Source organism: Rhinoderma darwinii, chromosome 8, assembly GCF_050947455.1.
Source record: "Rhinoderma darwinii isolate aRhiDar2 chromosome 8, aRhiDar2.hap1, whole genome shotgun sequence".
Classification (NCBI taxonomy): domain Eukaryota; kingdom Metazoa; phylum Chordata; class Amphibia; order Anura; family Rhinodermatidae; genus Rhinoderma; species Rhinoderma darwinii.
Window position 1 is genome coordinate 6790799 of NC_134694.1, and position 14451 is coordinate 6805249.

Consider the following 14451-nt stretch of genomic DNA (forward strand, 5'->3'; position numbering starts at 1 on the left):
GCGTCTCTGTGAGATTTACAGTAAGGCAAGCGTAAACTCGCGTGATTACGATGTAACCTGTCATTTCAAACGAGATTACGTTTGCCTTGCCGTAATCTCACAGAAAAGATTCAGAAGTGTCAGGATTCTGAATACACGTCACGTCCTGGCTGGAGGTAATGTATATTCATTGTCAGGACACTGCAGTAATGTTAGTATGTGTGTATGAGGCTGCACATAGCTATATCGCTATGGGAAGAAGTGTATGACGCTGATTGGTCACTGATTGGTCAGCGTCATACACTCCTCTGTACAACGCCCACTTGGTCTACAGTAAAAACACGCCTAGTTGGGCATTAAGAAAGTAATTAGCATAAAGGTAAAATCGCTAATAACGTGGTAAAAATAGATCGTTTTTCTAAATAAAAAGCATCACTGTCACCTACATTACAGCGCCGATCTCCTTATATAGGAGACAGGGCACTTATAATGCGGTGACAGAGTCTCTTGAAGGTTCTGTTCACATCTGCGTCCATTAATAAATTGCAAACCACAACGCAGTGCCGGATCTGAAGGATACCACCGGTTCCTCCAATTGACTTGTATTGAAGTCCTTTGCGGCGTCTGTCGTTTTGCGGCGTCTGTTCTTCACCTGAAATTTGACCGAATCGGTGACTGGATGGAGCCTAAAGTTGCGTCCTTTGTTAATAACGGAAGCCAGAACGCTCTGCTGGGTGACAATGGGGTCCGATGGGTTTTGACTAGAAGAATAAGGGTATGTTCACACAGACTAATTTCAGACGTTTTTCGGGGCTAAAAACGGCTGAAGAATCGGAAGCAGAACACCTACAAACATCTGCCCATTGATTTCAATGGGAAATACGGCGTTCTGTTCCGACGGGCCGTTTTTTTACGCCTCATTTTCAAATAACGGTGCGTAAAAAGACGCCCCGTAAAAAGAAGTGCATGTCACTTCTTGAGCCGTTTTTGATTGACTATAGAAAAACGGCTACAAAAACGACCGTAAAAAACGGCGCAAAAAACGCTAGTTTGATTAAAAAATAGCTGAAAATCTGGAGCGGTTTCCCCTTAAAAACAGCTCCATATTTTCTTAACCGTGTGAACATACCCCAACGCTGCACGCTCAACTCGACATCCCCTTTATGTCTTGTTAGAGCAGAAGGTTGTCAGAGGGGGATACCTCACTCCGGACCCTCCTCCATCAGCCAAAGTGGACAACTACCATCTCTGTTTGAAGGGGTCTCATCTGCGGCGAACAGATGATTGCTGGGGGTCTTGGGAACGGTTTAAGGCTCAATTCACACAGAGTTTTTTGGGCACGGATTCTGACGCGGACACTGCGTCAGAATCAACGTCTAAAAATTCCCCAAATCTCCCCCAACTGATTTCAATGAGAGGCAGGGGTGTTTTTTTTTTTCCTGGATGGATTACGACTGCTTGCGGAAAAAAAGCGGAATCTCCCATCTTGGACCTCAATTGAAATCAATGGGAGGCAGAAAAAAAACAACCGTGCGGCTCGTTTGAAGCCGTTTTTGCATTTGATATTTTTTTCATTAAACGTGTCAAACGCCGATATTTTAAAATCTGCCTCAAAAGCCCTGAAGGAATTTTGAGGCAGATTTTTTTCCTGCCTGACAAAAAACACTGTGTGAACACTTCCCTAGTAAAGCAATTTGCCAATAGGTAGGGAGGGGGTGGGCGATAGACGAAACGCTATTTGACACCCCACATTAAAAATTGGATATATCATTTACATATATTGCATACTCAGGATGCCGCCATTTTGTGAGAGGAGTGGCTCCCGGTAAAAACTAGGGACTATCGGGGGCGTCCATTTTCTGGTTTTAATCAATTCATTAGAAACCAGAGGAAACCGTAGAGCGGCAGCCATTTTAGTGGTGTAAATGACACGGTTCACTGGGAAACAGTAACATCACTAGGCCTAAACTCTGAGGAAAAGAAATGGCTTGTTGCCCATAGCAACCAATCAGAGATCAGCTTCTAGTTTCTCATCTGCTCTGAAAAAATGAAAGCTGACCTCTGATTGGTTGCTAAGGCAACAGTCTGACTCAAACAACCTATTGCAAAATGGCCTATTGGGTTACGTTGAGATAATGGAGGGGGGGTCCTGAAGGACCGCCATTGTCCACCAAGACCCACGGACGCCCAATATATTTAAAGAGCTTTTCCCGTCTCAGAAAGTCACGGCATATATGGCACATCCCGAAAACGAAGGGCCGCAGGAGGTAGACCATTGTGATGACTGATGAGTAAATAAAAAGGGCAATGGATGGTCACTCCACAGGGTTAAGTCTCTGGTACTGCCACCGCCAGACATGTAAAACATGGTCGTAAAAGGAACACGTCGCCAGCAAGTTCGTCCGCACTTGTCCACATTTGGCTAAATTTTGGGCCCCGGTAACTGGTTGGTCGTCAGTCTTTTTACTCGGTTCCGGCACATATTCCCCAGAGTCATCCTCCAGGACGACATCGAAGCTGGCGGTGGGCGACTCGTAGACGATTTTCAGGTTCTGCAGGGATTGCCCCAGCTTCTGAGTGGTGGCATCGACGCCGACAGCAATGGACTCCTCCGCCTTCAATGAAGTTGGTTCCGGATTGGTCATGAAGTTGTCTGGTGGAGACACTCTGGACCAATCAGCTCCATATGCCATGGAGTTGTGTAGGACGTAAGATGACACAATGGGGCAACCATCTAAAGGGGGCGGCAAAGTAGAAATAATAGCGCTCATAAAGAAATAATCGGACTGGCATAACATAGGATATGGATTCTCAGACTTACCAGAGGCGACGTCTAAGATGTGGAAACCGCTATGCATACAAGCGGCCAGCAGGAGGGCGCTGTCTGTAGGGTGCCATTTTAGCCTCCAGACTCCTCCCTGTACATGCGTATCCGATGTCGGTCGCTTCATCTGCCGTAAGTCCCACACAAGAACGTGTTCATCGTAACTAGGGTCCAAAAAGGGGAAACGTTTAAAGGGGTTGTACAGAGATATAAAAACATGGCTGATTTATTCCAGAAACTTGTGTCTGAGGCTGAGCTGCAATACCACACACATCCTGTGGACAGGTGTGGCACTATTTATGAAAGAAAGCAGCAATTGTTTTTAATCCTATACAACCCCTTTAATGCCAGTGTGCGAGTCCAGGACATTCGTAGAGGCCTACATTTTAATAAAAAGACCTTTCCGTCCTCTCTACGTGCAGATTTCTTCCCGTTCTGTATTTCAAAAAGGATCTTGTAGAAATATATCATAATACAGCGCCACCTACTGGTAACTATGATTATTGCAAAATGATAACATTGGTACATCCTGTAATAATTGCAGTACACCAGTAGGTGGCGCTTCACATTTTCTATATACACACACGTATACAGTATATAGAATGATAAATCCTTTTAAAGGGCTTGTCCCGGACAATTATCACCTATCCACAAGATAGGTGATAATTGTCTGATCGCTGGGGACCCCCAACGATCACGAGTGCGGGGCTCCATAACCCCCAATCCTCCCCGCACTTAGGAGGAGATTGAATGGAGTGGCGGTCGAGCATGCGCCAATGTCTATGAGAACGAGGGAAACAGCCGAGCGCTGTACTCAGTGGTTTCCGTCGCTGCCATAGACATTGAATAGAGCAGCAGGCGCATGTTGGACCGCCACTCCTATTGAGCAGTGAGGAACGGCCGGCTCGGAACCCCTGCTCTCACGATCGGTGGGGGTCCCAGCGATCAGACAATTATTACCGATCCTGTGAAGCGATAAGATATCCAGATAAAGATGAACTAGTGGCTGATAGAGCCCTCTCTTGTAAGCTAAAAGTGGGCACACGTGGGCACGTCACCAACCGACAGGAGAAATTGGGTTATAAACAGCGTAACGCAGGGGATTTATAGTAAGGGAGAACAGCTCACCTTCCTGTAGCCAAAACGTGCTCCCGATGGGGGTGACTCTGGATGCTGCACACGCCCATTGAATGCCTGGTAACCCAAAAATATAAAATAGCTCAATAACCCTTTCAGGACCAGAGGGCTTCATTTTTACGGGACAAGTTGTACTTTCTGATGGCGCTATTTAATATTACGTGCGATGTACTGGGAAGCTGGAAAAAAATTCAGAAGTCGGTGGAATTGGGAAAAAAAAGCAGTTCCTCCATTTTTTTATGGGTTTCGTTTTTATGGCGTTCAATGCACGATGAAAATGACACGTTACCTTTATCCTGCGGGTCGGTACGATCGCGGTGACACCAAATTTATATCGTTTTTGTTATGTTTTAGTACTTTTAAAAAAAATGTAAAAGTTTGAAAGAAACGTAAACGTTTTGCATCGCCCTATTGTGACCCCCGTAACTTTTTTATATTTCTGTGTACGGCGCTGTGTAAGGCGTCTTTTTGTACGTGGAAAGATGTCGTTTTTATTAATACCATGTTGGGGAATGTCAGGCATTTTTAGCACTTTTTCTTAAATTTTTTTTGGGGGGTTAAGGCTATGTTCACACGGGGTATTTTGCCGAGTTTTTTGACGCGGAAACCGCGTCGCAAAACTCAGCAAAAACGGCCCGAGAACGCCTCCCATTGATTTCAATGGGAGGCGTCGGCGTCTTTTTCCCGCGAGCAGTAAAACTGCCTCGCGGGAAAAAGAAGCGACATGCCCTATCTTCGGGCGCTCCCGCCTCTGACCTCCCATTAACTTCAATGGGAGGCAGAGAAAGCGTATGTCGCGTTGTTTTATGCCCGCGGCTCTCAATGGCCGCGGGCGAAAAACGGCGCAAAAATCGCCACGAAAATCGGCGTGCAGGGAGAGGAAAATCTGCCTCAAAGTTCCAAACGGAATTTTGAGGCAGATATTCCTCCCCCAAAATACTCCGTGTGAACATAGCCTTAAGTGGCAAAAAGACTGGGATTTAGCCATTTTAACCCGCTACAACGTTCACCGTATTGGATAAATATTTTTATACTTTTATAGTTCGGTCATCTTCGGACGTGGGGATACCCGCTGTGTTTATTATTGTTTATTCATTTAGCTATGTGATCCAGGGAAGGGGGGGGGGGGGGTGATTTGAATTTTTATATTTTCTTCCTTTTTTTTTTTTACTTTTATTTAGCTCCCCCTAGGGGGCTTGAACCTGCGATCATTAGATCGCTTATGCCATAGACTGTAATATCACGGTATTTAAGTCTATGGCAAAATCAGTGCATTGCTATGGAGAAACAACTTGCAGCATGTACCATCAGGGGATGCTGGGAGTTGTAGTTTCGGTACGTGGACATGGAGCTCTATCACCTTTATTTGGGTGCTGCCACCGAGCACATGGCTGGCAGATATTATCGGGGGGGGGGGGGGGGGCTCCTACCTTTTGCTGGTAAATACCGGGCTGTCTGGTGCAGATCTCGTGTCCCATCCTTTCAGCAGACAGTCGTCTCCCCCTAAGACAAGGGCCGTACACATCACTACACCGATATTTAGCATTTTATTCACAGATTTATCAAAACTGGTGCAAAGGGAAAGTGAAGCTGTTGTCCATAGCAACCAATCACATTCCAGATCTACTTTGTCAGAGACCCTCCTGGTTGCTATGGGAATTTTCTTCTGAACCAATTTTGATAAATCTCTCCCCCAATCATTGGGTCCGATATGTTTTAGTAATAAAGGGTTATTCCCATCTTATATCGTGATGGCATATCGCTAGGGTATGACATCACTTTGATATCGACGGGGGCCCCACCGATCCTGAGACTGAAGGGTCCACAGCGCTGATTTAGCACTGCGTGAGCTTCTAAGCTTTCTCTGCACAGTTGCACTCCCGGCCACAAAACGGTAAAGGGGACGCAACCTCTGGGAGCCCCCGCCGATACCTCTGGGAGCCCCCACTGATACCCAGAGTAAAGGGGCTGCGTCACCCTTCATGGTTTTCCCTGCATGGCGGTGCCCCCTCTACATTGAAGTGAACAGGGCAGGCAGCAGTAACCTACACAGGAGCGCCGCTGTGCAGAGAAATCCTAGAAGGGAATATAGACTTAAATTGGTGCTGCGGACCCTTCATTCTCAGGATTGGTGGAAGCTCCAGAGGTCAGACCCCCACCGATCATAGAGTGACGGCATATTGCTGGGATGTTCGAGATTGGAGGACCCCTTTAATGACAGAAGTCTACCTGAGTAGATGACGTCACAGTTCCAGTAGTTGAAGGCTGCGATCCAGGCCTCGAAGCCGTGGGCCTTCCACTGACACAGGATATCCAGGGATGACGCAGACTCCTCCACCTGCAGAAGGCTGAGCCGGCCCTGGGAGTCGCTGCAGACCATCTTCACGGGCGACGTGCTGCGGCAGGAGAAAAATCAGACAAGTGTCAAGACGAGGTCAGGTCAGAGGTGATTATGTGAAGAGGATGGAGGTTCCGGGTCTCACCATTCTCTTCTTCCTGTGGACCAGTCAAGCGATAGAGCCAGACACTCGTCACCCAGATCCACACTGCACGCGGCCTGGACTCTGGAGCTTTCCTACTGGAGGAACAGAGTCACTGCAGAGGAGATCTTAAGATGTGAAGACCACGGCCGATAAACTAGTGCACGCTGACCGATCCGAAATCTCTCAATGGCCGCTCTATGCTGCTTAAAGGGGCCCCACATCATTCTAAATTGCAGTGCGGGGGGGAACGGGCCGAGTACATTCAGCCACGTCCTTTCTTACAGCTGTACTGGGCTTTGTGTGGTTCTGCAGTTCAATTCCCTTGATCTGCAATACTTCACACAGCCAGTGGACAAAAGTGGCGCTATTTCTGGAAGAAGTTTTTATGTGATTTTTTTCTTGTCAAAGTTTTTACAAAATCGCAGCGAGGCGTGGTTTGGCGTTTTTTCTAGCATTTTAGTGTCATTTTTCTCCATTAGTGTCAGTATGTGTTGGTTTTCTTTATAACGTATTTTATGGCGTTTTTTTCCCGAATAAATGATGTGTTGTAAAGAGGAATCTTTGCATTACATGATCTTTGAATCACATAATTTAAATGCGAAAAACGCAAAAAAACGCCATAAAAAAACCACGTACAATTTTACTAAAAAACTTGTGTATAAATTAGACTAGGATTAAATTCCCATAATGCTTTTCTCCTAGATTCCTCAGTCCTTGACTGGCACTTACCCTGTTGCCTTGTAATCTATACAGCTCCAGGGTGCCCTTGGCATTGGCAATACCCAGTATGGGGCTTTCCGAGAGTGGCACATGGCACCTAAGGAGCAGAAAACAGAATGGTCGCTATCAGTCTCCGGTCAGAATTGAGGAGGAATCTGTGGGGTGACGTGGTGCAAGTGTCTTCAGGAGGGAAATTCATTGTCGGCAGTAGCGTCCTCATTGGTTAAAGGGGTTTTCCGGGACTATAACATGGATGTCTTATCCTTAGGATAGGTCATCAACACCAGATTGGTGGGAGTTCGACTCCCAAACCCCCACTGATCAGTGGACTCCAGCGATGACCGTATCTTATTTATTCCTTACCAGGCACAGCGCCGTACATTTGGTAGTGGCTCTGCCTGGTACTGCAGCTCAGTCCCATTCACTTGAATGGGACTAAGGTGCAGTACCAGGCACAACCACTTCCAAATGTACGGCGCTGTGTGTGATGAACAATAAAGAGGATACGATTGCAGGAGATTGGTGGGGGTCCCGGCAGTCGGACTTCTGCCAATCTGATATTGATGACTTATCCCACGTATAAGAAATCAATATTATAGTCCTGGAAAACCTCTTTAATAGAGTTGACAACCCTATTACATCCACATGCCCCAATAGGGTATATGGGATTGTACATTTTTTTAAGGGTTTTTCCGGTTTTATATAAACTCTGCTATCGCTGTTTAATAAAACGTTTGAAGACCTGCTTGTTGTCAGTGAATAGCTAAGAAAACCTCCATCTTGATTATGTCAAACAAACAACTCTCCTGTAACAAGCCCTGCACCTGTGTTATTAGACACAATCAGGACGGGGTTTTCAGCCTGTTTCATTCCCTGACCGCAAGCAGAGATCTTGAAACCGGTAAAGAACTGAATTAGAAAGTTGAAGTCATTTTAATTATACAAGGAGTAGGTTAATTTGCCTTCTTATATCGTTATAGAGGAGCACGGGACATATCACTGTAACTAGGCAGATTGGATACTCCAGAACCTGTGTGACGGCCATATTGGTTATCACCCAGCTTTCCTAGGAACAGATATCACTAAGGAACGTCTGAAGGATTTATATTTATTGGGGTAAAACTCAATAGGAAACATAACAGTGAGTAGGCCTGGGGTGACACGTTATATAGGACGCTGCACTCACCACTTCATGTCCAGTATGGCGGCTGTTTCAATCTTCTGGACTTCGGACATTGGAGAATATAGCCGGTGGGGGTCGTAGTGATAGAGGTAGAGACGGCCCAGCCGCAAGTGTGGATCATCGCTGTCCTCTCCGCTGAGCTGGGGGAGGGGATAGATGAGTCAGTGTGGAGGAAAAACCCACATAGAAAACCATGCAGCGGACTATGACTAAAGGATGGGTTATATGGCTATAGGGTGGGTTTATATGCCTATAGGGTGGGTTTATATGGCTATAGGGTGGGTTTATATGGCTATAGGGTGGGATTATATGGCTATAGGGTGGGTTTATATGGCTATAGGATGGGTTATATGGCTATAGGGTGGGTTTATATGGCTATAGGATGGGTTATATGGCTATAGGGTGGGTTATATGGCTATAGGGTGGGTTATATGGCTATAGGGTGGGTTTATATGGCTATAGGGTGGGTTATATCGCATGAGGCTGCCACGTCCGCATATAGTCATGGTGAACTCTGCCCTACAATGTGGTTATGACTCACATCCCTTTCTGGTTTCTTCAGCTGATACGTCCCACACGCCAGCACCGTCCCCCAATCATCCAGCGGGCACCACTCCGCAGCGTCGGCGCTGTACTCCGTATCGATCACCTGTAACGTCTGGGTCTTGCAGCGTACAGCCATCGCCAGGTCTCCACATCACTTCTCCTGATAACACAGAGCACGGCACGTTACAGACGCGCCTCTTATTACTACAGTACAAGTCCTTTCATCCGGCATCGTCCAGAAACTCTGATAATCCAGCAGTATCAATCGGTTATATAGATCGCGTCTGCCGGGTGGGAGATTCGTCATCCTGTGTCAATTTGTGGCACAGGAAGAGGAAGCGCTTTCCTATACACTGGACCACCGCAAAAAAAGTGCGTTTTTTTTTCAACATTGTGCTAATTATCTGACTGTACAGTGGCAAACGTCAGAGAGTACGCTCAACTTATACCTCCGACATATAGACCCAGCATGATGTGTCCAGAGCCTAATACTGTATATAATGTACAGTGATGACATCACACAGGGACACACTCCAGCATACAGACGTTATAACACTGTATATAATGTACGGTGATGACATCACACAGGGACACACTCCAGCATACAGACGTTATAACACTGTATATAATGTACAGTGATGATGTCATATATGGGACACTCCAGCATACATTGGATATAATTCTGTATATAATGTACACTGATGACATCACACAGGAGCATACAGAGGTTATAATACTATATATAATGTATAGTGATGTCACACAGGAGCATAAAGAGATTATAATATCGTATATAATGTACAGTGATGATGTCACACGGGCATACAGAGGTTATGATACCGTATATAATGTATAGTTATGATGTCACACGGGCATACAGCGGTTAGAATACTGTATATAATCATGTAGAGTGATTATATACACAGGACACCCTCACCAGCATACAGAGGTTATAATACTGTATAATGTAAAATTATGACGTCACACTAGGACGCACAAAGTTTATAATACCGAATATAATGTACAGTGATGATATCATATAAAGACACACAAGCATGCAGAGGTTATAATACAGAGACAACTTCACACTCGGGAACAGTCATAAGCACGCAAAGGTTCTAATATAGTATATAATGTACAGTGATGACGTCACAGTCAGACACACTCACCAGCATGCGGAACGTCCAGAATCACACCCTCTGCAACTACTTCCAGGTCGCCAGCAGAGGGACCTCCTCCTTACTAGATGACTGACAGGAACTTCAGCCAATAAGGTTTCACCTTTCCTGATTGGCTGATCTTGACCATAATGATCTTTCCTGGAGACCGGATCCATAGTCCCATACATATAATATAAGTGAACCCCTAATATAAAGCATCACTGCAACATCACCACTGTGTACTGGGCAGCCTGACACTTGTTCCACAAGAGAGAGAAGATTACATCATTTATTTTCATTAATTCAAATATTTTTGCTTAAATAGTGATTCCCTAATTTAATGTTATTATCTGGAGCCCTCCAACACTAATCACATCATTAACATGTCCTTCTGTTGTCCTGTGTATCCAGCAGAAAACTATACACAGCAGCCTGTATTACACTCCAGAGCTGTACTCACTATTCTGCTGGTGGAGTCACTGTGTACATACATTACATTACTTATCCTGTACTGATCCTGAGTTATATCCTGTATTATACTCCAGAGCTGCACTCACTATTCTGCTGGTGGAGTCACTGTGTACATACATTACACTACTTATCCTGTACTGATCCTGAGTTATATCCTGTATTACACTCCAGAGCGGCACTCACTATTCTGCTGGTGGAGTCACTGTGTACATACATTACATTACATATCCTGTACTGATCCTGAGTTACATCCTGTATTACACTCCAGAGCTGTACTCACTATTCTGCTGGTGGAGTCACTGTGTACATACATTACATTACTTATCCTGTACTGATCCTGAGTTACATCCTGTATTACACTCCAGAGCTGTACTCACTATTCTGCTGGTGGAGTCACTGTGTACATACACTACATTACTTATCCTGTAGTGATCCTGAGTTACATCCTGTATTATACTCCAGAGCTGCACTCGCTATTCTGCTGGAGGAGTCACTGTGTACATACATTACATTACTTATCCTGTAGTGATCCTGAGTTACATCCTGTATTATACTCCAGAGCTGCACTCGCTATTCTGCTGGTGGAGTCACTGTGTACATACATTACATTACTTATCCGGTACTGATCCTGAGTTATACCCTGTATTATACTCCAGAGCTGTACTCACTATTCTGCTGGTGGAGTCACTGTGTACATACATTACATTACTTATCCTTTACTGATCCTGAGTTACATCCTGTATTACACTCCAGAGCTGCACTCACTATTCTGCTGGTGGAGTCACTGTGTACATACACTACATTACTTATCCTGTAGTGATCCTGAGTTACATCCTGTATTATACTCCAGAGCTGCACTCACTATTCTGCTGGAGGAGTCACTGTGCACATACATTACATTACTTATCCGGTACTGATCCTGAGTTATAGCCTGTATTATACTCCAGAGCTGCACTCACTATTCTGCTGGTGTAGTCACTGTGTACATACATTACTTATCCTGTACTGATCCTGAGTTACACCCTGTATTATACTCCAGAGCTGCACTCACTATTCTGCTGGTGGAGTCACTGTGCACATACATTACATTACTTATCCTGTACTGATCCTGAGTTATATCCTGTACTATACTCCAGAGCTGTACTCACTATTCTGCTGGTGGAGTCACCGCGTACATACATTACTTATCCTGTACTGATCCTGAGTTACACCCTGTATTATACTCCAGAGCTGCACTCACTATTCTGCTGGTGGAGTCACTGTGTACATACATTACATTACTTATCCGGTACTGATCCTGAGTTATATCCTGTATTATACTCCAGAGCTGCTCTCACTATTCTGCTGGTGGAGTCACTGTGCACATACATTACATTACTTATCCGGTACTGATCCTGAGTTATATCCTGTATTATACTCCAGAGCTGCTCTCACTATTCTGCTGGTGGAGTCACTGTGTACATACATTACATTACTTATCCAGTACTGATCCAGAGTTACATCCTGTATTATACTCCAGATCTGCACTCACTATTCTGCTGGAGAAGTCACTGTGTACATACATTACTTATCCTGTACTGATCCTGAGTTACACCCTGTATTATACTCCAGAGCTGCACTCACTATTCTGCTGGTGGAGTCACTGTGCACATACATTACATTACTTATCCTGTACTGATCCTGAGTTATATCCTGTATTATACTCCAGAGCTGTACTCACTATTCTGCTGGTGGAGTCACCGAGTACATACATTACTTATCCTGTACTGATCCTGAGTTACATCCTGTATTATACTCCAGAGCTGCACTCACTATTCTGCTGGTGGAGTCACTGTGTACATACATTACATTACTTGTCCTGTACTGATCCTGAGTTACGGCCTGTATTATACTCCAGAGCTGCACTCACTATTCTGCTGGTGGAGTCACTGTGTACATACATTACATTACTTATCCTGTACTGATCCTGAGTTATATCCTGTATTATACTCCAGAGCTGCACTCACTATTCTGCTGGTGGAGTCACTGTGTACATACATTACATTACTTATCCTGTACTGATCCGGAGTTATATCCTGTATTGTACGCCAGAGCAGCACTCACTATTCTGCTGGTGGAGTCACTGTGTACATACATTACATTACTTATCCTGTACTGATCCTGAGTTATATCCTGTATTATACTCCAGAGCTGCACTCACTATTCTGCTGGTGGAGTCACTGTGTACATACATTACATTACTTATCCTGTACTGATCCTGAGTTATATCCTGTATTATACTCCAGAGCTGAACTCACTATTCTGCTGGTGGAGTCACTGTGTACATACATTACATTACTTATCCTGTACTGATCCTGGGTTATATCCTGTATTATACTCCAGAGCTGCACTCACTATTCTGCTGGTGGAGTCACTGTGTACATACATTACATTACTTATCCTGTACTGATCCTGAGTTATATCCTGTATAATACTCCAGAGTTGCACTCACTATTCTGCTGGTGGAGTCACTGTGTACATACATTACATTACTTATCCTGTACTGATCCGGAGTTATATCCTGTATTGTACTCCAGAGCTGCACTCACTATTCTGCTGGTGGAGTTACTGTGTACATACATTACTTATCCTGTACTGATCCTGAGTTACATCCTGTATTATACTCCAGAGCTGCACTCACTATTCTGCTACTGGAGTCACTGTGTACATACATTACTTATCCGGTACTGATCCTGAGTTATATCCTGTATTATACTCCAGAGCTGCACTTACTATTCTGCTGGTGGAGTCACTGTGTACATACATTACATTACTTATCCGGTACTGATCCTGAGTTATATCCTGTATTATACTCCAGAGCTGCACTCACTATTCTGCTGGTGGAGTCACTGTGTACATACATTACATTACTTATCCTGTACTGATCCGGAGTTACATCCTGTATTATACTCCAGATCTGCACTCACTATTCTGCTGGAGAAGTCACTGTGTACATACATTACTTATCCTGTACTGATCCTGAGTTACACCCTGTATTATACTCCAGAGCTGCACTCACTATTCTGCTGGTGGAGTCACTGTGCACATACATTACATTACTTATCCTGTACTGATCCTGAGTTATATCCTGTATTATACTCCAGAGCTGTACTCACTATTCTGCTGGTGGAGTCACTGTGTACATACATTACTTATCCTGTACTGATCCTGAGTTACATCCTGTATTATACTCCAGAGCTGCACTCACTATTCTGCTGGTGGAGTCACTGTGTACATACATTATATTACTTATCCTTTTTACTGATCCTGAGTTACGGCCTGTATTATACTCCAGAGCTGCACTCACTATTCTGCTGGTGGAGTCACTGTGTACATAAATTACATTACTTATCCTGTACTGATCCTGAGTTACGGCCTGTATTATACTCCAGAGCTGCACTCACTATTCTGCTGGTGGAGTCACTGTGTACATACATTACATTACTTATCCTGTACTGATCCGGAGTTATATCCTGTATTGTACTCCAGAGCAGCACTCACTATTCTGCTGGTGGAGTCACTGTGTACATACATTACATTACTTATCCTGTACTGATCCTGAGTTATATCCTGTATTATACTCCAGAGCTGCACTCACTATTCTGCTGGTGGAGTCACTGTGTACATACATTACATTACTTATCCTGTACTGATCCTGAGTTATATCCTGTATTATACTCCAGAGCAGCACTCACTATTCTGCAGGTGCAGTCACTGTGTATATACATTACATTACTTATCCTTTACTGATCCTGAGTTACATCCTGTATTATACTCCAGAGCTGCACTCACTATTCTGCTGGTGGAGTCACTGTGTACATACATTACATTACTTATCCTGTACTGATCCGGAGTTATATCCTGTATTGTACTCCAGAGCTGCACTCACTATTCTGCTGGTGGAGTCAC

General features: G+C 44.5%; 1 protein-coding gene across 1 annotated transcript; it reads right to left on the minus strand.

Annotated features, from left to right (window-relative positions):
• Window positions 1-451: 451 nt before the first annotated feature.
• Window positions 452-10109, minus strand: DPH7 (diphthamide biosynthesis 7). The gene is made up of 10 exons (XM_075834796.1): window positions 10042-10109; window positions 8868-9032; window positions 8330-8466; window positions 7153-7240; window positions 6424-6515; window positions 6170-6336; window positions 5371-5443; window positions 3932-3997; window positions 2801-2967; window positions 452-2713 (listed from the first exon to the last, which is right to left on the minus strand). The coding sequence occupies exons 2-10, from the start codon at window positions 9006-9008 to the stop codon at window positions 2295-2297; spliced, it is 1350 nt and encodes a 449-aa protein (XP_075690911.1). The 5' UTR covers window positions 9009-9032; window positions 10042-10109; the 3' UTR covers window positions 452-2294.
• Window positions 10110-14451: the final 4342 nt, after the last annotated feature.

Excerpts from the sequence above, each read along its gene's own strand:
- DPH7 (XM_075834796.1), bottom strand. The coding sequence starts at position 9,008 with ATGGCTGTACGCTGCAAGACCCAGACGTTACAGGTGATCGATACGGAG. Across the intron at positions 5,444-6,169 it reads CTGTGACGTCATCTACTCAG|GGGGAGACGACTGTCTGCTG; the intron begins GTAGACTTCTGT and ends CCCTTGTCTTAG. Across the intron at positions 2,968-3,931 it reads CACGTTTTGGCTACAGGAAG|TTACGATGAACACGTTCTTG; the intron begins GTGAGCTGTTCT and ends TTTGGACCCTAG.